This window comes from Protopterus annectens, chromosome 12.part0 (assembly GCF_019279795.1).
Source record: "Protopterus annectens isolate FY-2018-M chromosome 12.part0, PAN1.0, whole genome shotgun sequence".
NCBI lineage: Eukaryota > Metazoa > Chordata > Ceratodontiformes > Protopteridae > Protopterus > Protopterus annectens.
The window spans coordinates 1,172,576,931-1,172,603,753 of NC_056746.1; the positions used below are offsets into that span (position 1 = coordinate 1,172,576,931).

At 37.9% G+C, this 26,823-nt stretch overlaps 1 protein-coding gene across 1 annotated transcript in view; it reads right to left on the bottom strand.

Annotated features, from left to right (window-relative positions):
• The window catches only part of VSTM2L (V-set and transmembrane domain containing 2 like), a 626,272-nt gene extending 601,228 nt beyond the window's left edge, over window positions 1-25,044 (bottom strand). The window contains exon 1 of the mRNA XM_044090204.1: window positions 24,403-25,044. Within this exon, the coding sequence (XP_043946139.1) occupies window positions 24,403-24,532 (130 nt within the window). The 5' untranslated portion in view covers window positions 24,533-25,044. The remainder of the gene's footprint in view (window positions 1-24,402) is intronic.
• Between the last annotated feature and the right edge of the window lie 1,779 nt (window positions 25,045-26,823).

Here is a 26,823-nt window from a genome sequence, read left to right on the forward strand (position 1 = left end):
CTGTTTTGGGAATTGTAACCATGAACATCCTATCATCCAAATTCCTTTTCATACTATACCACAAATTAGCTGATTGACAGTACAGAACAATAACAGCAACAACTTTGCAAGGAGTCTGCACCCCCTGCAACTCTGATGGGGAGCTTCAAGCTCAGTGACTAGCCACACTTATTCTGGGACTGCATTAACTCAGACAAAAAGGAATACATTATTCATTTCCTGTGAGTTACAGAAACCTTAGTGTCAGTATATTTATTAATTGAGATGTAGGGACAAAGCCTGTGGTTCAGGGGTTGCTGTAAAAAAGAGATGCCACAGGTTGCCTTTATGTCATGTTGATATGTTGACTTGATATATTTGTGAACCGGAAAGTCCAGTTTGGCAGTCAGTGCAGAAGTTAAGGTTATGCACTGTTAATGAACTACTCCCTGTGATAAAGGGTTTGGTTCCCTTAGCCTTCATTTACCAACTGTGTGACCCTGACCAAGTTACTTAAACAGACAGTGCCCAAAGGTAAATCAGAATTTGGGCACCTATCACACACAATAAGAAGAAAATTTTATTTGGCCAGTGAGAAGTTCATTGACCAAATTCCAAAGCAGATCCTTTTATTTGTAAGGGTTATGCAATGATCTGACTAAAAATATCAATAAGAGTTTCATAAAGTTTAGTCTGTCCTTTAGTTATAACATGTGCAAGGTTGCAACTGATGACAAAGGGCTGAGCCTATCAGGAAAGTGACGAGGCCATGGTCCATTCAAGTCATACCATGTTGGTGAGTTTAAGTTCACCCATATCATGGTAACAATTGCTGTAGCAGTTGCTATTCAAGAAAATTTCCACAACACATACTATGATGCTGCTCCTTCATCCCAGAATGCATCATGTGTGTTTACAAAGCACAAGATAAGGCCACTCTACTCTAGGTCAGGTGTGTAAAAAGTAGAGAATGTGGTGTTATGACATTACTGCCACGACTGGCCACAATAGTATGTCTACCACTTCCAAAGCAGAACTGAAGTGGCTGGTCAGGAGGGAAAGCAGGAAATGACTGATTCAACTTTCTGTGCTAGTGAGAGTATGGGAATTCTTCTGTAGCCCCCATAATGCCACTGTGCCAAATTTACTATGAATAAGACAGATCAAACTGATAAAGTACCAGATCTGTGAGTGTATCTTTGCTTTCTGAAAGATGTGCTCATAACCATGTTGGCATTACATCAAGTATGGGGACAGGATTATACCTCTCATCCTGTAGACAGACAAAATAGTTACAGAGGTTCTTGAAAAGTAGGTACAGCCAAGTAAAAATCGAGCACCTAATTAGTATAAAATTTGAAAATTGAGTAGCACATAATTCCTCCCTTTTCCATTTAAGACTGTGGGATATTACTCAAAAAATGCATATCTAAATATCTGTAAGTGAAAAAAATGCCACAAATGTAAGCACATTATTAAATACACTGTATCAAAACTGTAGATTTTAAAGAAATAATTTATTTTTGTTTCTGAAAAAGAGAGATGTAACTTGGGTCATCTTTCTTTAAATTGTTAGCACCGCCAGTATTTGGTTTCTCATGTAGTAAATAGGTTTAAAACATTGTATGATAGGGTAGGGGATTCAGAAAATCATGTGAAATGGTACATGAAGCTTGAAAATAGGTACATACCTCCAAAAATAGATACCTCATCTGAATGAATAAATCAGGTCTGAAAATAGGTATGTATCTCTGAAACATATATAGTTGAAAGGTCTGGGCAGGATGAGGGTTGGTAATGTAAAATTCTTGGCCCCACAATAAGGTGATGTACTCATGGCACTTCAACCTGCTCCAGCCATTAAGCTGGAGAAAGTGAGCCTGTTGACAATGAGTGAGGGTTTTGAAGCACAGAAATTATGGGTGGAAACAAACATTTAAAATAAAACACATTAGGGTACTGCCACAAGACTTCTGCCTCATCTTCTGTAAATGCTAAGGCAGCAGAATCAGTACTGAGATGTTACAACTTAGGTATTCTATAGCTGCAATGCTGATTTAAAGTTATCATGTCATGTATCACATGAAAAATCCTCTAAAGAAATGCTCCATTACTCCCTCCTTTGCAAATAGAGTATGGAGCATAGCAGCACAGTTCTAATTAGGGTTCCAAGAGTAAAGATCCTTTTATTTATCAGTTAATGAATATTACAACAGAAAGGTATGCTCTAGACTTTGTGCAGACTGAATTTTGCCAAGATGTGCCATACTTGTTATTAGAAAACTATTATAGAGTCCCAGTGTTACCTTGAAGAGTTTGACAGTAGAAACATCTCAGGAGTCCCTGGATTACATTATCCTTCAGTTTTGTGCCTGGGAGGAGTTGCCAGGGTGTATAATAACTGAAGTTAGAAGAGTATATTAGAATGGTAGTATAAAACCTCACCTAAACTTGTACAGATGAATATGTCTCCATGGGTTACAATACGTAAAGCACCATGCAACTTTTGTGCAGATCATATGTTGCCAGAACATGTAATATGTATTACACCACTACAAAGCAGCAACCCTTGCAGGTATTGCAAGGAAGAACAGTGCTTCAGTACATGTTGTGTTAAAAGTCAAATGCAGTCAGGTAACATGTTGGATAAGTATAGTAAAACAGAAATTGGCAATGCTTTCTGGATATTTTAGTGAAGTTACTACAAGATATTAGAATGATGGCATGTGAAAGGCTTGTACTCTGCTATAGCTCTTTCATTTCTGCTGCCCACTTGTCCATTTTAGAGCTATAGGCAGATTAAGCCTATCCTGCAAACAATGCACACGACAGGAAGTTGAATCTGGATGGGATCATTACTGCATCACAAAACACATGTACACGCATGCACACACACACACACACACACACACACACACACACACACACACACACACAGCAAACCCAGACCAGATTCACGTAAGGATAATGTATAACCTAATCTGTCCACTTGACACATGTTCTCTGGGGTCATGGAAAAGCTGAAGACAAGGATAACCAGACAGCAGCTAACCTTTGCACCTCTTTGGGGCCCTTACTATGATATACAGCTCAGAAATATATATCATGAAAAATACTTATGTTAGGGGCTCTATAACTAGCATGTTGGTTATTTTTGTCATTTTTTTGTTTTGTTTGTTTGTTTTTGTTTTTGCCTTCTTTGCACCACTGTCTGTTGATCATCAGCCCTGTCCTTGGCAAATCAACCCATTTGTTCCCCATCAAGGGCTAAGGGTCAACTGGGGTGGGGGGCATTATTCAGACAGCCATCAGGTAGGATTCAAGTTTTTTTGTCTTTTTGTTAGCCTCTCCCAAGTTAGGTGTAGAGGAGAAGTATGCAATGGGATGACCGTGGGGCATTTCTGTTAACGTTCACAAGCCATTCCCTCCAGGTGTCCCTGTCTCACCTCCGAGGCACAAGCAGTGAGATTTCCTAGTCTCCAGCAGGAAGTTAATACCCACCCAGTCTGCTTCCAAGTCCATTCAACCCCTCCTTCCCCACAGCAGAGGCAAAGAAGCCATACCTCTTCAGTCCTCCCCCTCCCTGGCTGGATGTTCAAGTGGTCTGGCCACTAGTCGATCCCAAGTCACCAAGGACACAGTCTGGAATTCATCCTCTGTGCCATGGAACCAGACACTATTTTTGTTACTTGTTAATGTTATAGCATAAATCTTCACTGAAATAGTTTGCATTTCTCTCTCTCCCAAATTTTAGCCTAGGAAAAATTGTCCATTGCCTAACAAGGGCTTCATAGTGCATCAGAACAAATCCTGTAAACAGCACAAATTTGGAGGTATAATATTTATATGAATGTATGAGGAGAACATAAGATGGCCCTAGAGACAGTGAATGGTAAAAGTGGTTGATCTTGCCATACGACGTAATGGGAAAGTCAGTCACCATGCCACACCAGAACATCTGGGAAACTTACACTAAAGTCTGCAGTGTATTAACAGGTATCAAAGCTCTCCCTGGTGTGTGTGTGTGTGTGTGTGTGTGTGTGTGTGTGTGTGTGTGTGTGTGTGTGTGTGTGTGTGTGTGTGTGTGTGTGTGTGTGAGTGTGTGTGCGTGTGTGTGTGTGTGTCAGTGTGTGTGCATAGGATGAGTCTGAAGTGCAAATGGTTTAGTACAAGTCTTCCATTCTGTAGCATGTGATTGTGTGAAATAATACCACAACATTTTCAAACATAGATGTAGTATTAATCTCAGCAGTTTCAGTTTAATAATTGTGGATCAAAATTCTTGCATTGTGGGAAGCACAATACAGACAAATGTGTTTTGTCTGTCATGTGCTACTCCCAGCCATGTTGATCTGTGGCCAAATAGGTACTTGCTACCTCCTAGATTTTGTGGTAGAAAATTGATCAAAAGACATCAAGTTAATAGTCCTGTCACTTGTGAGCTATAAGAGAGGCAGTGTCAAAGTTCATGATGGTTATTATGATATTTTCATATGTGATTTCACCACTCAGAAGTCAGTTAAAATGAAGAGGATTTTTTTCAATATAGCTGCTTTAACTTTTGAACTGCTTAGCATTTTTATGCAGTTTTCAAAAAGGCACATAACTTGACACAACCTTATACCATTCAAACATTATTCACTACTACACCTTCAGACGTACCCAAGACACATATTTTTCCATTGTAAGTCAGTATCTTTTATTTATGGATGCTTTAAATGCCACATTTCAAGCTTTTACTGTTGACCCTCACCAACAGAATTTCATTCAAGCAGTTATCTAAACTTATCTGCAGAATATCTGCACATTGGCAGTTATGGTACCACTGATCTAAATATCAGAACAAGTTAAGTATGCAAGCATATTGTGCTTTAAGAATGTTGAATTGAATAAATCCTATCACAATACAGTATAGAAAAATTTAATGTACCACAGGTTTGCATGAGGACTATAGTTACAACTGCATTCCTAATTTTAAAGACACGCTTTCAGATACTGCAGTAAGGCAGTTTAACCAGTGGATGTGGCAGTAAAATAATCCATGTGAATTTAGCAGAACAAATGCCACTAGAAAATTACTCAAAGAATTATTCAGTGACCGATTAGAGATGTAGTTATTTAACTGCCACATTCTTCTGGACGGCAGTTTTAGCTAAATATTCAAAATATATGCAGTGCTTGTGTATCCTGTGTGTATGTTTCAGTTGTTGTCATGCTTTAGTCACTTTCTTTTTAATGAGCTGCTTGCTGAAGGGGTTATGAAAATGTTGGGGAACAACCAAAATTGGAAGGGTTACGTGTCTAGAGGCTTATCTTCTTGGTTCCTGGGCAAGAACTATGTGAAGACTTCCTACTGAAAAAAGAATATAGTATTCACAGGATTGTGAAGATGCAAAGATGTGTGTGTGTGTGTGTGTGTGTGTGTGTGTGTGTGTGTGTGTGTGTGTGTGTGTGTGTGTGTGTGTGTGTGTGGCCAGCCTCCCCCACATATCCCTCACACCCACTGTTAAGTTATATAATTCTAAAATTATGTAATCCATGCTGAAGTCACCATACATTGGAGAAAAGGGAATATTTAACTTTTGGCAAAACTCGGATATTTTCCTTATTTGCTTAAAAGATGAATTCAGACCAGGAAAAGGACATTCGTAAAACCTAGCACTTGAACCTGTATTAATCATGACTTCATGTTTTTAGAGAATGTCCATACTCTCTAAGTCAACACGGATTTTGATACAGTTTAGAAGATTGTTACGGTTATAGCTGTCTAACAGTTTTAGTCCGACATCAGCTATATTGGGTGACACTTCTAAAAATGTCTCTTTACAAGCATTTGTTTTTAAATCAAAAGGCATGTTAACCATTTTTCTTATAAACTCTAGTTGTAGGGGACTGAAGGGTCATTTCAACATAGCTGCAAAGCATCATCTGGATTTCCGAATTAAACGTTTTCATTCAGGGTATATCAAAGTCTCATCAGGTAGCCTTTTGATTCAGAAGACCATTTTAGGTCTTAAATGATAGACTCCCAGTGTTCACCATGTGGCATATATATGTGTGGGGGTGGGTGGGTATGTGTGTGTGTGTGTATGTGTGGGGGTGGGTGGGTATGTGTGTGCGTGTGTGTGTGTGTGTGTGTTGGGGGGTAGTATAATATTCTGATATGTTGCTTTACCACCACATAATATTTATTATAACTTCATAGATAAGTACTAGGCTAGCTGTTCTTGCTGGCCATTTTAAGCCTAGCCATTTCCACTTTAAAGCTGGGAATCAGACCCTGTAACCTGTGTTTCTGAGGTAAGTACCTTAACAATTATACCAACCCCAACCCACATCGCCCATGTGACCTGAGAATTCCACTTCAGTGAATGGTGACTGTACTAAGACAGAGAGCTGCTATAAAAGAGCTTCACATTCTGATGTATAATTATTGAGGGTTTGTATACCTAAGGTGCTCACTGTGGTAGCTGAGCCTTAAAATACCACTTTATGACTGCACTGAGCTTTCCTACCATCTCCTCTGATTCCATTTATAAAGTCCCATACACCACCATCCCAGTGCATAAGTGCCTCTCAAGCTTAGAACCCAGGATGTTCATGGAATTTGCACCATGCATTTTAAAGTCTGCGCTGTCATAATTCTTCATAATGATTCTACTGTACTTTTGAAGTGGGCTTTTGGCTGGAAAAAACTTTTGCACATATGGGGCAACTCTGTAACATTACTGCAGAAATATCTTTTTTTTAACTTTTCACCAGACATTATCAAATATTGTATGACAGCAATGTGCAGTTTGTGTTTTGGTTTGGGCACACTCGGAATATTATTTTTTAGTTGTACTGCAGTTCAACAAAATGTCGCCCTCTTCTGACAACTCCTGCTGTGTAAATGCAGGGAGATCTGTGTTTCATGTCTCTCTGGTTATCTAAGGTGACATTCATACATTGCCTGCTGAGGGTATGACGTGTCCTTTTATGAATTGGAAAAGAGATAGCATCTAGTGTTCTATGACAGAGATGCCTTATTTTGCACATACTAATTAGTTACTTAAATGAAGAAAACATACATTCAAAACTAAGATCTCAAAAAGCTGTATATAGCTCAGAAAACATTATAAAGGCAAATAGGATTATAAATTAAGCTCCACAAAGCAATACATTCTTTGAGACTTCCCAACAGACTGAAATGTTCACAGTGTTCTGGCCTTGATGACATTTCACTGGCCAAAATTTCAAAGATGGTGAGGGATACTGCTTACAAATTATTAAACAGCCATGTGCTCAGATACTATATAAATGGAACATATTTTAGGCTTCTCCAGTAAGATGTAAACGCTCTAAGAATGTGCTGCACCATGCCACACACAGTATATTGAGCTACAATACTAGTCCAGTTCTGATGGCAAACTACTGTAAGAAATGAAGGTGTGTGTGTGTGTGTGTGTGTGTGTGTGTGTGTGTGTGTGTGTGTGTGTGTGTGTGTGTGTGTGTGTGTGTGTATATACAGTAATCATACCTTTCAACTGTACAGATTTTCACAGAATGTCCATATGTTTGCCTTGTATTTTTTCTCTGTTCCTCATAACATTTGTGATTTTCTGTATTTTTGTGGCATGTCTGTGAGGACTGAATTCATTAATAATGAGAGTCATTTGAATTTCAGACCATGTCCTTCAGAAAATGTATGGTAATACAAGACCTTTTATTTTAGCAACTTTCTAAGTTTGTAAGAGCAGTATTTAAAATTTGTCTCTGTTTTAGAGGTTTTGTCCCCCATTATTTTTGGCTTTGTCCAGATTATTTGTTCTAAGAGGTTGAGAGTTATGAGAAGCATATACATATGAGTCTATGAGAAACGTTTGAATTTTACAAAGTTCAAATGCTAAGAGAGTAACACTATTCAGATCACAAACTTTGAATCACTTAGATTCGAAGCAAATCAAAAACTATTTTCTTTTGCAGGGGTTGCATACCCCCAGTAGTTATACATACAACCTCCGAGATCACACTACAATGGGAAAATGGGAAAATTCCCTGAGCACCACTGTGCCATGCTCTAGCTTTCCGAAGCAGTGGCAACATTCAAAAAGTATATTTTTGAAAATTTCAGCTGATAATTCAAGCAGCCAGACTCGTGAGAGTTCAAACATTTGAGTGGAACCCATATATTTACATACAATTATACAATCATATGCATTTATTTGTATCAGACATACACATACAAACCCATACATTATACATGCATACACATACATACCCATGTATTTATAATACACACACACACACACACACACACACACACACACACACACACACACACACACACACACACACACACACACTCAGAGCAGTTGTGTGACATAGAATAGCTGCAACCCATCCATGTCAAATGAGTGTGTTGTAATGTCACTGATGGCAGCAGTAATGCTGTACAGTGGCATAACTGTAAGTAGCACTTATTCTGTGGACTATCTGTGGCACATATTACATATTTTTTCCCCTACTTGCTTCCTTTCTTCTCTTTACATGTCCTGCATACTTCTTAAATACATGCATACTATATAAATATATTTCAAAATATTTTCTTATATGTGGGTCACCATTTAAAAATGTGAAATGTATGCTTGAAAGTTGTTTACATAAAGTCATATAATGCTCTCTTTATGTAACTGCCTTATATGCCTCCGTAATCTTCTCTGTTGCTACCTACATTAATCAATGTTCAGTTGTGCTTTATGGCCCAGGTTGTGGCCAGAAATAGTCTCTATCCAGCATAATCACCCAGTTAACAAACAAATAAATAAATTTCCATAGTGATGTTACTGTGTTTGAAAAGGTTGTTTGAGTGCCAGCCTGCAATCATTCTAGTTTCTTAGACAACAACTAAGCAAAACCAGGAAGTCACATCCAAGGAGAAGAAAAAGAAGTGAGCAGATTAGTGACAGAAATGGAAATGCAAGCAGAGAAAAATGAAAAGAGAAAGCTAAGGACTGTGCTGAGATTTGAGAAAAGGAGATTAAATGAAAATATCATTCATTAATGTGCTTTGTCATAGTTAAAGTATAGACCTGCAGAACTAAAGCTTTTATTCCACTAGCCATCCTTGACCCACCCTCAGAAGCTAAAAGAAATAGGATACATCTTCCAACTGTCAGCCACAGTGTTTGCCTTTTCATGGGTATGTAAGCTAAGAAGACTGTTGCTGTACGCAGTAATCAAGTAAATGTGACAGGTGGTACCTGAAAAGTGTACATAACACCTGCCATTATCTATAGGATGGGTGTACACCAAGATCATATAATGTATTTTAAAACTTTTTGAATTATATATTTTCTCTTAAGGTTTAAGAATGATGGTATAGGGGAGACTATGGTAAACAAATATTTTCCTGATTCAAAAATTATTTTTATTCATTCTTAAAAATGAGCACTATTTCCTGTATTAAAAAAATACACGTTTGCAGGAGGGGATCCCTGTTAGAAAGTTGACAGACCACAGCGTTGACTTTCTAAACATCAAGACTAGAAAGTCAAACACTCACTTAATTGAGTGTTCAGTTGAGCAAAACCTGGAAAATCAAAAATTTATGGCAGAAGAGAATAGAGTGCGGGTACTTGAGAAAAGTCAGTAGACAGATACATGTGATTGACAATCCCAAGGGTAGTGGAATTTGTCCTTTCCCTAGGCATAGGGCAATCTCAGTTAGTATATATAATTAGCAGGGGGAGTGGGGATGCAGGGGACCTTGATCCCCTGTAAAATAGTATAAGACTTATTTTTCTTATGTTTAGAGCAGCAGAGATAGTGTTTTACCTTCTGGCATAACATTTTGATCTTGTAGGTTTCATTGTACCAAATGCTCGGTTAAGTAAAGATTGACTTTCCAGTCTCAGTGTTTTGGAAGTAAACGTTATGGTCCATAGATTTTCTAATATAGATCCATAGGAGGGCCCTGTGCAATCATATTTCTTCCATGATACATATTTTGCCCCTTTTGGGAGGTGGGAATACAGGTCGATTAGGACTCTAGTTGCCTACCCTCTATTACAAGTTCCTTTGTTTTATAGTAAGAACAGGGTCCCCACATTTACAATCACTCCCATACCACTGATTTGTATGCTATAGAAGTATGAGATATGTATAACTCTGTCATTTAAAGTTTTTTCTTTCTGAAAACTGTTAGCACACATATCCTAAGACCATCTATTCTTTACTTCTGAATTACTGATTTGACCAAGCTCACAGAACACCTTTCCTCATATACATTAATGTTCAATAAGCGAGACATGCCAACATTTTATTTTACTTTGGAACCATGACCTCTTTATTTGGGATGAATTTCCATAACTCAAAACAATGCTCATGAGACTGGATCTGAGGAATCTACACTCAGTATACAATATATAGAATTCACACAGTCATATATCAAAATTTTATGAAATTTATCAAAAAGGCAATTCCCAGCTCTTTTATAACTTTTTTTTCTGAGAAGAGAAGGTGATGACAGAAATGACATAATTTTACTAGTTTTATTCCACACCAAAAACATTTCATAAAACAGAAAGAATAAATATAATGAAAATGATCATATCTTTTAAAAATCTAAGCTTCAATATAGTTTTTGTAACCCAAGAGTAGTAAAAAGATATTTTACAAACGATTAAAGTTCTTTAGAAAGGATTTACAAATGTTAAGTTATAAATTCTGTAGTACATTATAAGATCCTGTTAATCAATATAAAAAAATATGAGAACGAATTCTCCTTCCAAACATGTTTTTTACTCTGCCCTTATATCCTCTGTTAGATGAAACATTATTTTCATGAGTAGATTGAATAAATAAATGTGTAATGAATTCACTCTCACAAAAGAAAAAAAAATCTCACATATGCTTGCAACAATGTCTTCTTGCTCTTTCAGTTTTAGCCCAGTTTCATATTCACAGAAATATGGAAAGATTATTTGTCTTGTAAAACGCATCTGAAAAGTCATGTTTTTTGGATTTTTTTCTCAAGAGTGCACATATTTTTCAAGTCACTGAAAATGTCACGCATGCCAAAAATTAAGCAGGTCTTGAAAAGGGATTACATTTCACAGTATAATCTGCAAAATAATTTTCTAACAAATAATTATAATATTTAATTAAAAGTGTCACAGGAAGCAAGATTTATGACATGCAGCAGTGTATCAGCTTTGTATACTGTCAACATTTTTTATGCAAATAGAAAACATGATTAGCATTTGTAAAAAAAAACCTGAGCGTTGGCCGGCTAAGATCTAGCTGTATTCAACTGGACATATAAGAGAATTTAAGAATCTTTTATCTGCACTTTTTTCAAATAATACAGCATTTTAATTGATTTATTTGTGTTGCATTGAATATTAACTGAACTGGAAGTTTTGACTCTGTTTTTTCAGTTAGTGTTTGCTAGAATTTATTGCCTGTTAGAATTCCTGCATAGACAGTAATTGCATTTGGGGGTAGTCTCATTCATTGATATTCTGTTACTGCCTATTTAAGTGGTACATTTTGGAATATTTTCTGCTTAAAACCTGAGCTTTGGTTGGCTAAGATCTAGTTGTATTCAACTGGATGTATAAGATAATTTAAGTACCTTTTATCTGCATTTTTTTCAAATAATACAGCATTTTAATTAATTTATTTGTGTTCCATTGAATATTAACTGAACTGGAAGTTTTGACTCTGTTTTTTCAGTTAGTTCCCCATAAACCCTCCCTGGTTTTGTTTTGGTGTTAATCTTGGTGGCTTTGAAATTGCCCACCCCTCTTGTAAATTTGTGTTTGGATACTCCTGGGCCCATCTCATTTGCTCACTCAACTGAGTGCAGTGAGATCATATTCTGATTTCAGGCACTCCTACTGTGTACAAAGAGAGCATCTGGGAAAGAAAAAAAATTAAGCTTGTTTCCTGCCTTTCCTGTAAGTGGTCTACACTGTTTATAGGCTTCTGAGCCCCCAAGCCTTTCTGTGTTGGAGGGAAGCCTTATAGCTTAATTTTGTTTCTTATAACTAGCCAATTTTCTAGTTTCAGCACTCAAATCTGTTTCTTTGAACTCAGCACTTGTTCAGAACTCATTGTAAGCACTAAATAAGCTGAAAATTACTACAGCACTCAACTTTCCTCACTTGTCTAGAGGAAAGCAGTTTTTAGTACTTAATAAATAAGCATCTATCCAGGCATGTCTAAGGGTCAACTCCCGGTGATTTTTCATGTCTACCTGATGAATCTGGGCATCTTGGGGCAATGCAGCATTTGCCTCATGTACACAGACAACCCTCTCCTCCTACCACCCAACACTACAACCTGTGAGAGATGCACTTATATAGCCAAACTGGAAGCAAAGCTCTCTTCACCCAAGACTGGACTAGACAGTCAAGAGGAGAAGGTAAACACTTGCACCACACCACACTCATCACATAGTCCCTCAAAACCTACACCACCAAAACACACACATAGAAAGACAAAACACACACCTACATTCGCGGAGGCTCTCAATAAATACCTGCCCAAGCATCAGGGACCTAAAAAGCAGAAACACAAGCAAACTCCACCCTCCAACACAACCCAAATGACACATAGCCCACAAACACAGTGTACCACTCAACCACAGCCCATAAGGCATAATGTATCCAACACTCTAGTCATAGGTGACTCTATAGTCAGGCACACTGATGTTCCACTCACCAGGCTAAACAAGGAGAAAGTTACTGTCAGCTACCTGTCAGGTGCCAGGATCTGCCACATAATGCATGCACTCAGTTCACTCCACAACAAGTACAAATATGACACTGTCATTGTCCATGTTGGTGTGAATGACCTGAGACATACCTCCCTGGACTACATGAAAAGAGACATGGAGGAGCTCTCCGATCTTGTAGCCCAGGCAGGTATGACCCTAGCCCTGGTAGCATCCTGCCATCACCCAGAATGATACCACAGTACAAGGACAAAATGATTGACTTCAACAATTGGCTAAGCTTCTGGTGTCATTCTAAGGAGATCCAGTATTTGTCTGCCTGGGACAACATGATCGACAGACCACGATGCTTTGCCAGAGATGGCCTGCACCTGTCGCCCTTGGGATTTTGGATACTGGCTAAGGCTCTTGCCACCCCATATAGTGGCTTTTTAGGCAAGGTTCAAATGACAAATTCACCACCTTAACAGGTACAAGCATGCAAAATCTGAGGGTAATGCTACTCAATGCTAGAAGTCTAAATCTCAAAATGCACTCACTTGAGGCACTCCTTAAAATGGAGAACATCGACATCTGTGCAGTGACAGAGACCTGTTTCAAAGCTACAGAGAGCACCCCTGCGTTACCAGGTTATAATTCATACCACACCTTTTGGCTATCTAACCCGGAATGAAGCACTAAAGGTGGAGGCGTGTCCATATTCATTAAGGATATCCACATCTCCAGGCTAGTTGCACAGCATAATGCCTCCGAGATTATCCAAGTGCAACTAACTCTGGGCAAGACCGCAATCCAAATTGTAGCTTGCTACAGACCCCCCATCATGCCCCAGGATTCCCGCTCCTCATTTCTTGATACACTGGAAAGTATTAGGGGGACAAACCAACACCTTAATAATGGACGATTTCAACTACCCCACCATTAACTGGGAAAACTACTCGTGTACCAACTCTTTTGCTCAACGTTTTCTGGAATTCATAAATTCCAATGCCTTGGATCAACTTATTCACACCCCCACCAGGGGCAGCAATATCCTAGACCTGGTCATTACCAACATGGGCAACTGGTGCTCCACACCAGAGGTCAATTTCTCGTTGGTCAGATTTGACCACAAGCTAATCACCCTACACATCCACATCCCGCCCCCACCCCCAATTAGGGAAACCACCATAAAAAACTTCTCCAAAGCCAACTTCTCAAGACAGAAGTGGCAAACTTCATGACACCCATGCAGATGGACAATAGAGGTACAACTTCTGAATCCTACACAAATGCACTTTATAAGCACTTACACAAGTGCATGGGTCATGCTATCCCTAATAGAACCAAGATGCTATCCACCAAAAAAAGGAAACCAATCTGGTGGTCCTCTGCCATAAACAAACTCTACAACAGAAGAAAGAAACTATTGCAAAAAAGAGTAAAATCCCATGACTGGAGGAACTCCCTGGTCAACCTCAGTAAGAAGCTGAGATCCCTCATAAAATCCTCCAAAGCTAGTTACGAAAACAAAATTGCCACTGACTCTAAAGACAACCACAAAGCATTCTATAGCTATGTCAAGAATCTCAATGGCAACACTCAGATCTGCTCTGAGTTACAGCACAATGGCACTAAATACACAGAACTAACTGATATTTCCAACATCCTGGCAGATAGGTTCAGTGTTAACTTTACTCCCGTCTCACCCCCTAGAGGGCCCATCTCTATACCGGAAGAATGCAAAGTTCCTGTAATCATGGCTGCACAGGTAAAAAACACACTCTCCAAAGCCAAGAACACAGCACCCATGGGACCTGACAATATCCCAGGCTGCGTTCTACATGAACTACAGAATGAACTGGCACCCTACCTAAGTACCATGTTCAGTCATAGCCTCACCTCAGGCTTTGTGCCCACTGAATGGCACACCGCAACAGTTATCCCACTCCACAAAGGGGAAACCATGACGGGCCCCAGGAACTACTGCCCCACTAGCCTGACGAGCCTGGTCTGCAAGGCCATGAAACGTATCATCATGGAACTCATAAACAAAGACATTGGTAATCTTCAAACTCTGGACCCCACCCAGTTCAGGTTTGTAAAAGGCAGATCATGTCTCCTAAACCTGATTGACTTCTTTGAAGCAGTCACCAAAGCCATAGATGAGGGTAAGGTGGTTCACACAGCTTATCTAGATCTCACCAAGGCTTTTGACACCATCCCCCACTCTAGAATTATAGATAAACTCACTAAACTAGGTATAAATCACTATGTCACAAGATGGGTTGCCAACTGGCTCATGGACAGAACCCACACTGTGAAAGTAGCAGACTCCAAATCTGACTTCAGACCAGTGACAAGTGAAGTACTACAGGGTTCAGTCCTGGGTCCTCTCCTGTTTGGTATCTACTTCTCTGAAGTACAGGCTAATACAGAAGGTCTTTGGCTAACAAAGTTTGCAGATGACTGCAGACTAGGAGCCATAATCGAAACTCCTAATGATGTGGACATACTACTCTGTACCCATGAACTACCACATAAGTGGTAGTCTACTTAACACTGAAAGTGTGATAAGAGACCTTGGAACACAGGTGGACAGTAGTCTCTCCTTTGATAATCACATCGCCACAGTGGTCAGGAAATCCTTCTATGTGGCTCACCTCATCACAAAGGGTTTCTCATCCAGAAAAAAAGAGGTAATTGTTCCCTTCTACTCATCACTCATTAGACCCATTATAGAGTACAATGCCCCTTTTTGTATGTACCTCATAAGACATCTACAACAACTGGAAAGGCCACAGAAACACCTCACAAAGAGGATTACTGGCCTCAAACAGATGCCCTACCCAGACTGTCTAAAAAACTCCAGCTTTACTCCATCGCATATCGCCTACTCAGGGGCGATCTCTGCCCAACATACAAAGCTATGTCAAACCCAGAGCTGTTGGACATGCTCCATTTAAAGAAATCCCAATCCCTCAGAGCTACATGCTCTAGGGACCTAAACATTGTCACCACAATAAACAGAACATGCTGGAGGGATAGATTCCTGTCCCAGAGGCTTCCTATACTCTGGAACAGACTACCTATCTATGTCAAACAGAGCTCCTCATTAGCACTCTTCAAGAAAAATCTTGATGATTGGATGGGAAATAGGAAATTCACCCCGGGGATCACTTCTGTGGCTCTGCTTGACAGGGGCACAGGAAAATAATTTTCTTGGGTGGTGAAAGCCAGGGTACCTTTTTGGCTAGGCTTATATAGGCCTTAGGGCTAATAGCCTAGTACCTACCTATGAACCTATGTGCGCTTATAAAAATGGATGGCTTGTAATGAAGAACAGTTTCTTTCCTGACTCCAAAATTCTTTTCATTTCAGGAAATGAGTGAAAATGCAAATTACTGTTGAAAATGATGGATTCTTAAAAGTTTAAATAACTTCCTGAATAACTCAGGAACTTTTCACTGGCAATAAACCTATATGTCTGTCCTTATATGTTTTGGGTGTATACTGTGCACTTCATATCAGCTGACAAACAAGATTGGCCATGCTCACCAGGCCAAAGCAAAAGATAAGGTCAGAAGTTAGAACAGACAATGCTGGTCAGTAGTACTGATGTTCGTCTTTGCTTCTGTGGAGGATGGGTATACATTGGTCAGCCTGAATGGTGTCCAGGAGCACTGTCTGGTTAAGTGACTTGCTCAAGGTCACACAGTAGACAAATGAGGGTTGAGGGAATCAAACCCTGTACCACAGGAACTACAGCTCACAGCCCTAACCCTCTATATAAACTGCCAACATTTGCTAATGCTTATGCAGCATTAACCTGTTACATTAAAAGAGGGCTCATGTTTCCATTACATCAGGGCTGTGAGTAACACAAAGCAGATATATTTTATGTTAAGAGTATCTGGGTAGCATGATCCCCTAATTAGATGGGTGAGAGTTTCCACATGCAGGTATTAGGTTAATACTGGCTGGGTATTTTTTAGATATACATTTTAATACTTAATCTGTATACCTGCAGAGATTCATTCATTGTAAGAGTTATGTAATATGTTACATTTGTCCCAGGAGGCTTTGCTTAACCCAGTATCACTGCATTACTAAGGATATCAATTCTTAGAATAAAGTGGTAATAATAGTTTTGTGAAATTAATGAATGTTACATGAACTAGTGTGTCCAGTTCTGTAATGTTTGGTTACATTTGGCTTGTTGGCTGGCTGTAACACTTTGAGTTGATCGATGAGGATGTTTACTCTAAATTTGATTAATCACAATTCTAGAATCAAACCTCAGTCATCAGCCATTCATATATTTATATATGTACCAAACATATATAGTCATTGCATTTAGATATGCCATGCCCTGTCCCAAAATGTAATTTAAATATTTGCTTATGCATTCTTTAACATTACATCATAACTGGTACAGCTACAACTGATGTCAAAAGTTAGACACCTAAAGGAAACTATTAATGATATATACTACATGATTACTGCATGTTCAATTTAAGCCACGTATTTAGTTAAACAACATAAAGAAAATGTCCCAGCATTCTACATCATGTTTTGTGTGCTGGTTTATATATTGATACAGATTACTTGTTTATTTATTTAACAAGAAAGAAAGATTATCAATTCCTGGATATTCTAGTTTACATACTGGTTTTACTATGACTAACATTTCTGACTAAAGTAGCATACCCTTTTAGTGTCACATTTTAGTGCTGCAGTTTTATCACCTGATTCCCTGTGTAATTACACCCTGATGACCACTTGCATGCCCTCAGAACATACTAATTTGTTTTTAAGTTTGTTTTTTGTTATATATCTATTTATTTTCCAGTTTATTCCTCACACATCTATGTTACTTATATTTTAAATGTTATCATAAACAGGTAAGCACTTCAGAGGGGGGGGGGGCTACAGAAAAGAGAAACAGAGTTGGGAAAAGGAAAAAGGTGCCCCAGTCAAGCGCACAATTTCTTAGTAAAGAGCTAATTTAATAATCAATACTAAAAGCACTGTTTCAGCTGTGGATGCATTTTAAAAGTAGCTCATAAGTCAGAAAGACAGTCCTGCTAGCTGAATGCTTTATAGTGTTTTATTGGTAATATCACTCCATGACTCAATGTGTACACCAAGCCTGTTCTATGTGATGGCAGTTCTGGGAAGAATCCCCTAATAGCACTCAGCATTAGCTCTCTGAGAAATAAGTATGCCATGAAGTCTGATGGAAGAAAAATAATACAGGCAGGATTTATGAGGACAAAAAGTTGTTTTGGATCAGGCTGCGATGTTTCCATCAGCGTTACCAAATGTTTGTTGGTGCATTATATCATTATCAAAGCAATACATTGCCCTGTCATGGTGTTAAATCACTGTAAAGCCTATTGCTAAGTGTACTGACTCCATTTTATCTGCACAGTTAGGTACTATAGTTACATAAGCATGATGGAGTTTATCCTGGTTTCAGAACATCACTTTATTATGCTGCACAACATGCAAATAAAATACTTGCTTGAGCTTTGGGATGATGGTAGAACTGTGAACTATACCCTTTCTCCTGGTCTGCAGCTTGGCTCCCTGCAGACTAGAAGCCACAGTGCAGTGTTTAATTCTTTTTACAGTATTGTCTCTCTCTGCTTATTAGTGTTCACAAAACAAACTACTGCAGCAATACAGCTGAAACATATGTGTCGCATGTATTATACACGCTCATACTGGTAATGAAAAACATACACTGCATTTTTTCAAGTTCTTTCATTCCACAATATATATACGTCATTTTGTACTGTTTAAGTCCATGCTATTTTATAATATGTACCACTGACAAATTTAAACTTCAAGGTGCAATGCATTGGTATAACATCAGAAACATGTACTGGCATTGAACCATTATACATCTCCATGACAGCTAGTGTTGTAAATAGGTTATGAAGATAAAAATGTAGGTTATGGGTGCATGGACAGACCAGTGAATGGAACAGGGATTTGGGGAATGGCAAGTGTCTGTGTTTATGCTTGCTTGCCTTCCAAACTCTCATTTGACAGAGAAAAAAAATGATTCTATGCATAATCTTCCCAAGTAAATCCAAATTTGTGAACATATATGGAAGCATGTTTCTATCAATGTTCACAAGATGTGACAGTAACGTCAAACAGGCAGAAGAACTGTCTTGCTCTCAATTTTTGATAAACAATTATATAGTTTCTTAAAAGTCTGAGAATGTAATTAGACTTTGAACTGAAAATGATGTGCTACATTCTTGCTGTTTAGGGTGGTTTCTTGTCCTGGTCTTTGTGCTGCGATCCGTGTTCTTCTAGCCTTCTTCTTCCTTAGTGTTTCACAGAATGACATTTATTATGGTACACAGCAAGATTATTCAGCTTGCACTCCTGCAGGTCTTTGACTGTTAAAGACATGATTTAAAAGTCTCAACAATATCAAAAGAGAACAGATCAAACCCTTCAACAGCATGTTATCTCACAGTAAAATGCAGAAGACAAATATGCCCTCATCAATGGAATATAAACCACTAAAGAGTTAGAGGAGTGTTAAATTCATACTATAATGCTAGGTCTAAAGACACAGCAATCTGTAGCTTTATAGCTACAGTCATCTCTAACATAAATACTTCCCTGCTAGCTAACTAGCTTCTTCATGTCTTTCACTTTAGCTAATCTATATATAATAGATGGAGTCCTTAGAAGAAATGTACTACTCAAATGCTGCGTGTAAATTCAATTTTTTTTTCTTTTAGTAATTCAGGGGACTCATTGAGGAATAACAGCAATAGAGTTTCAGCATGTTAACTTTTGGAATATTAGAAAGCATTGTGAGTGACAATGTTATAGTATACTTAAGGAATAGCAGCAGATTTTCAGCATATTAGCAACTTGGCTACTGGAAAGCATTGTGAGTAATAACACTGCAGTGTACTTAAGGAACAGCAAGATTAAAGTATTAGTATGTTAAGATATGTTGTATTGGAAGGTGCTTTGAATAATACTATTATAGCATACTTAAGGAACAGTAGAATTAGCACCTTAGCATATTAACATCTAGACTACTGGGCGACGCTGTGAGTAATAATACTACAGTGTAATTAAGAAACAGCAGCATTAGACTTTCAGCATGTTAATAACTGGTATATCAGAAGGCAATGTGAGTAATAATACTACAGTGTTCTTAATGAGCAGCAGCATTAGAGTTTCAGCATTTTAATATCAGGAATATTGCAAGACATTGCAAGCAATAATACTGTGGTATACACTAATACTGTGTTATGCACTAATACTGTGGTACACACTAATACTGTGTTATGCACTAATATTGTGTTATGCACTAATACTGTGATATGCAATAATAATCTGGTAGGCAATAATACTGTGGTACACAATAATACTGTGGTACACAATAATAACCTGGCAGGAATACTGTGGTACGCAATAATGATCTGGTAGGCAATAATATTGTGGTACACAATACTACTGTGGTACGCTATAATAATCTGGTAGGCAATAATACTGTGGTACACAATACTACTGTGGTACGCAATAATAATCTGGTAGGCAATAATACTGTGGCATACAATACTACTGTGGTATATACTAATACTGTGTTATGCACTAATACTATAGTATACACTAATACTGTGGTACACAATAATAATCTGGTAGGCAATAATACTGTGGTACATAATACTACTGTGGTATACACTAATATTGTGTTATGCAATAATAATCTGGCAGGCAATAATACTGTGGTACACAATACTACTGTGTTATGCACTAATACTGTGGTACACAATAATAACCTGGTAGGCAATAATACTGTGGTACACAATACTAGTGTGGTATACACTAATACTGTGCTATGTACTAATACTGTGGTACACACTAATACTGTGTTATACACTAATACTGTGGTACACAATACTACTGTGGTATATTGAAAATGTATTAGTGAGCTACATCCTTGGCTAAGGCATTAATCCAATCTCATGCCACCATACATTATAGTTTAGGTAAAAAACAAAGACTTATATATATCTTCACACACTTATAGAAAAACAAAGCAGTGCTGTTTTTTTCCCATATCCAGTAGTTTTTCAAAGATGAAGTCAGTTTATGGCCAACTTTCGCTTTATGGAAGTCTGTAACCAGTTTTTTTGGAAATGAGTGTGCCACAGTGTTCTTCACCTGCCCTGATCTCTGCAGGCATACTGTCTCCATTGTGGAGAAATATTTGCAGATCCAAAATGTTAACAGATGCAAAAATGAACAGTACAGTTTTGGCAAAGGGATGAGTCATTAAATAAGCATTATATGGAAGTTATCATCCCTCTAGCATTTGTGAAACAAAATCATGATATCACAAGGCAAATGCACAAATTGAGAGGGATGAAGAGGAATTAACCTCTGTATTTTACCAACGCTGTATTATTTAATAGATTAAATGCATATACTCCCATTTAACCCTTCCTGCATATATGTGTAAGTTATGCTAGCTTTCTCACTATAGAACAAGTATCACATATAACAGTTTCATTGTCCCTTGTTTTTTTCTTCAGGTTCCTTGGTCAAGACACTAAAGTGTTGACTAAAATATGTCAGTATAATATATAGTATAATATAATATAATATATACTATATTATAATTAAATTATTACAATATTATAATTTTACATAATAAAAGAAATATGTCTATGGTCCTGCATTTTGTCTGTGATATAAACAGAACATACTGGAGAGACAGATGTGTCCAGGGACTGCCCTTCCTATGGAACAGGCTTTCTATCCATGTGAAGCTGAGTTTGTCTATTACCCAGTTTAAGCATAACTTAGACCAGTAGATGGGGAACAAGAAATTTATATCGGGCCTGGCAACCCTGTCCCTTATAGACAGAGATAGTTTATAAATGCCTGGCCTGCAATGTCCCATATGGATACAGGACATCATTATTCATTCCGGAAAACTTGGCTAAGCTTAGAAAGGCCCCCCTGAGCCATTAGCCTAGTAACAATCTATGAATCTACGAATCTATATGAACAAGTATAAGTTATATCACAAATTGCTCAAGCAGTTCTGCAGTATAGTCTGATCACTTCCAATTTGTAAAGGCATCCAAAACACAGAACATATCAGGACTCAAAGAAAACGCTTCATGCACCTGATGGTCTTTGAAACCCTGTCTATATTTTTAAGTGTTTGTTTTTCTACATATCTGACATTTGAAGAACTAACTGTCATTAAACACAACACATTATGAAGACTTATTTCCACTGATTTTTCAAATATGTCTCTGAATCAGCACCAGGCATATGTTTTAAGTAATACCCCAAAGCAGACAATCCAGATACAAATAGTTAGATACGCAGAACTTGTATCAAACTGTAATATTACAGTCAATATAAATAACTGTGTTCTAGTCATCATACTGTATGGCATGCTTGTTTGTTATGTTAACAACTTTATTATGTCATCCTGTCATTATCACACAGCTGCAGTGTGTAGGCAGGATAGTACAACACTTCAAACTAATAACATCTGGACGCATGATTAATAAAAGGCACCAGCAGTAGCCAGTATCTTTTTTAAATTAAAATAGCAGTGTATAACATGAGAGGTTTGTCACAATTAATATTCTAAAAAAAATAAAATAAAAAAGAACTAGGGATGTGAAAGAAAAGCATTTTGTATAATATATGAAAGCCCTCACTTCCTTTCTCATTTTTCTACAAACTCAGAAAATACATAAAAAAGTCTGTGCTACAAAGAATATCTTGTACAGAAATTAACAGGAAATTGTACTTCTAAAGATGTATACAAATAATTGAGAACTCTCAAGCTTCACTCTTGAGGTAATAATTATTCCAACCAACTTTTTGTAGCATGGTTTCCTGTTATACTTTGGTATATTGGTTTGCCCACTAAGTATTACATAAGTAATACTACGATGATATTACTGCAACATTAGTGATAGAATGTCATTATTCATACTGTTCTGTATTATTTCCTTCCTTGTAATCTTGATGAATAAATGCAATTCAAAATTCAGAACATTATACTGCACTAATGTGGCTAAAACAGAATAAAGTACATGAGAACCTGACATTGTCTTGAGTGGTTACACTTACATCCACCACCACCTCCCCCCCAACATACACTGTTGCAATTATATTTTCAGAGTGATTTTTTTTCTTATTTTGTGACTTAAAAGAAAACAATGCTAAACAAGTATCACTTTACCATCAAGCTGCTTCCCTTGTTTTTTTTTTATTTTTTATTTTTTATACAGTGTATCATCTCCGAGTTCTGATTATGTTCTACTGTCCTTCTGGATAGGGAAATACTGTTTGACATTCATGCTCTGATGCTACCTGACACTGTATATCTATACAGTATACTCAATGTACATCTCAGATAATTCATGTATATAACATGGAGTCATTGTTACAATACAGTACATTGATAATATCAACTGAAATGCATTTTTCTTCTGTAGTAAATCACATCAACAAGTACACTAGAAAGTAATAAGGTAAACTAACAAGTCTAAAATTAGCTTTACAAATTTTTCCCTTCGGGTCACATGGCTTAAACATCCAGCAAAGGTTTCCTTAAAATGCATTTTGCTATAACTGTAAATCTTTTAAGATAGTACTATCTGTTTTTGTTATATTAGAACCTGATTTCTGCAATGTTCTTGAAATTTCAGACCCCTGTCTATAAAATGCGGTCCATTTAAAAGATATGGAGTCCAAGGAATCACCCCTAAATGGTGTAGTTGTATGTACTGTCTGAACCTTTCCCTATGCCAGTGTCCCAAGTTAAGTAATGAATAGTATATCCTGAGCTTACTATATAAATGAAAAATAATGAATTAAGCACCTCTAATAGTGTAGGCAGAAATGAAGTGCCTGTATTTTGCAACTTAAACCATACTAGGGATTAGTACAGCTGGCATGTGTCAGTGTTATATATATATATATATATATATATATATATATATATATATATATATATATATACACACACACACACACACACATTGTTGCGTCCAATCAACCAGAAGGATGCAAAACAGGTGAAACTATTTGTTCAGGGAATAACAGAATACCATCTACCAAAAGTGTTACCTTGACAAGTATAGTTAGAACTGCAAGCCACTAATGCTGGAGCAAGAGGAGGAATTACTATAACCAGCAAGGATATAGGGTAGGAGGAAACCAGTATAAAGACAAGAGGAGTATAGTGGTCTTTCAAAAACTTAATTCACTTCTGTTCGCCAAGTATACGTAAATGTACGTTTATTTCACTAATTAGTCGATATTATGGCTTTACTCCTAATGCACTGCTTTCTGTTGTGTTAATGGAATTAAATGAATAGACCGGTATAACGCACTCGCACACTTCAGGAGACCAATGCAGTCACCCACCTTAATTACCGGATGAGGGCTTCATTACATGCCATGCCTTCCAGCCTGGCTAAATATCAATAAGATCTACATTTTGGCACTTCTGCAAAATAGATTAAAAAAATAATATCTTCTTTAGTATCTGCCGAGTTCCTTTCTACACAACACACAAGCAGTAAGAATCGAAGTCTCGTATTAGACATTTAAAACTAACTGCTATTTTCATAAAATATGCTTCAAACCATGAAACGTTAGTACTCGAATGCTTATTTGGGTCAGTACTGGTCACTTACCATTTGCAGAAATGCGATTCTCCCACTGAGGATTTTGCTGCCCACTCTGCCTAGCTGTGGATACACCGAGTTGGATATACAGTCCCAGGTAGTGTAGCATCCCAGCGATCACTCCAAAGGCTCCCATCATGGTCCCCCTAAGATACGATCCCCTTTCACATGGGGGAGAGGATGGTATAAGGTTGCCGGGAAAGCTGCCTTTTCTCGGCCCGTCAGCCCCTTGGGGAAGGCTGTGGGAGATGTTTTTGCTACTGGCCCTCTAACTCCTTCCAGCAGCGGTCCTCTGTTGCTTTTGCTCTTGATGCCGCTTCAGACTGCAGAACTCTTCCTCGCCGCGGAAGCAGCTGTTAGCTGAGGGAGTGCACTGCCCCTCCATAAGGGAAGTAGGGGGACTGCGGAGTAATATTTCGAAATGTTCCTCATTATTGTTAAAGTTTTGACAAACATGTTTCTCTTAAAGCTATACAGGCACTTGTGGTCTAACGAGGCTAGGATAGTTCAATAACAACTGGGATAAATTGAACTGAAAGAGAATACAAAGGGCAAAGTAAATACCGAAACTAAAACGGACAGATGCTACCTGGAACAGAAATTCACCCTTCTGTCTTTCTTCCATTATTAAATTTTAGTCAAGTGGTCTACCAGTATATGATGACAGTTTCCCTCACATAAATATAATGATCATAGACTTTGCTATAATAGTGTGAACTTAAGCCTTGTAAATTGTAGGTCTCAGCTCTCTACAAGAGCGTGTTTTCTAGCAGAGAAGTCTCCACGACTTGCACCGATTAGCTGTCATCGCCTTTAGTACTTAAGCGTAATACAACCAGCATTATACATTGCATGGTTGTTTTAGAAATGCGACATGCCCGTATTCTTTGAATAACATCAGATGAGCGTGTTTTGTGTCTTCTTGAGGGAAGTGTTTACTTTGGGATGTCCGATTGTTCTTATAAAATGTTTAAAGTGGATATAATGCACAAATAAAATATGTTTAAAAACACATAATTGGATGATTTGTTGAGATATAGAAGTCCGTCCATTTTGATGGGAATAAAGCTACCATATCTCTAAAGTGTACCTCCTTACGAGGAACGTTCCTCATTTTGAGTCTTAAAAAGCCCATGTTCCTCGAAGTTGCACACTGAAAGGGTCTGTCACACATTGTGAGTTAGGAATTTTTTAAACTGATATCCACTGTAAATAGTACTGAATCTTATTAATTCATTAAAATAATGTTTTATAAGTATAAAGTAGCACACTATAACTACTCTGTGAGGTTCCTAGCTAAAGATGTTAGTAATCTGTTAGAGAATGTTCCACATTTTGCCCATTTGTTCCACATTATGAGAGGTAGTGTTCCTCATTTCGAAGATGGAAGGTTAAGAGCTATGACAGCCACTGCCACTATTCTAGGAGCTACATAGCTGAACGCAAGTGCTTGCACCACATGATGAAATCGTAAGTTTTGATGCTTTAGAAACAGTTAGGCTTGTCAGTATGTTTATGCTTGGGGTGGAGGTGGTTCAGAGTGCCTCACCTAAAATGACATTCAACAACGTGTACAGCAAATTTACAAAGAGCAGCACGGGTCTTCAATGAATCTGTGTGTGTCATAATCTTGCTTAAGAAATGTGAGTCTACTCCCCCCAACATTCAAACACACACGCACACACACACTCACACACACACACACACACACACACACACACACACACACCTTCTCAGTCGACGAGAACTAAGAAGAATATTTATAAAATGCCTCTTTTTTTTCTGTAACATGCAAACTGATTGTTCTCTAGACCATAAGATTTCGCTGTAGCTGGAAGAGATTTCTGAAGTGAACAGTGAAAATACGCATACTTTTTCCACCAGAAAAAAAAACTAACAGAAATGCAAACATTATGCTGAGTACTATACAAAACAAATTTTAGGGCAAAAGAGTAACTTTTACATGTTATAGAAGGGCAAGTTTGATTAGGGTTTAATGTATATGTTGTTTCTAGAAGGCTGGTTTGGTTATTGACTAATATGGATTAGGAAAAAAGCGGGATATGAATAGTGCTCTAACTTTAAAATGTTTTCACCTCACTCAGAAAGTTGTCCCTTAGTCACGTGGAAATGATAGAGAACGAACGCATTTTAAAGCCACAACGTACTTCTTCCGTTAATCTGGAAAGGCATTTGACAAGTGCACCAGACTGAGACTAGAGTCTCCACAAACAAGCACAAATAAATCAATCAATAAATATTATTAGGGGCAGTCTCATTTTCCTAAGCTAGATAAAGCAACAGGGACTGGCCCAACAGAGAGACAGACAGAGAGAGAGAGAACCGTAGCAGTGGGTGAGTGCAAAAACACTTAGGTTGCCATTTAATCCGCATCTTGTAAACGCAATGAGAATTCAGCACCACGGGATT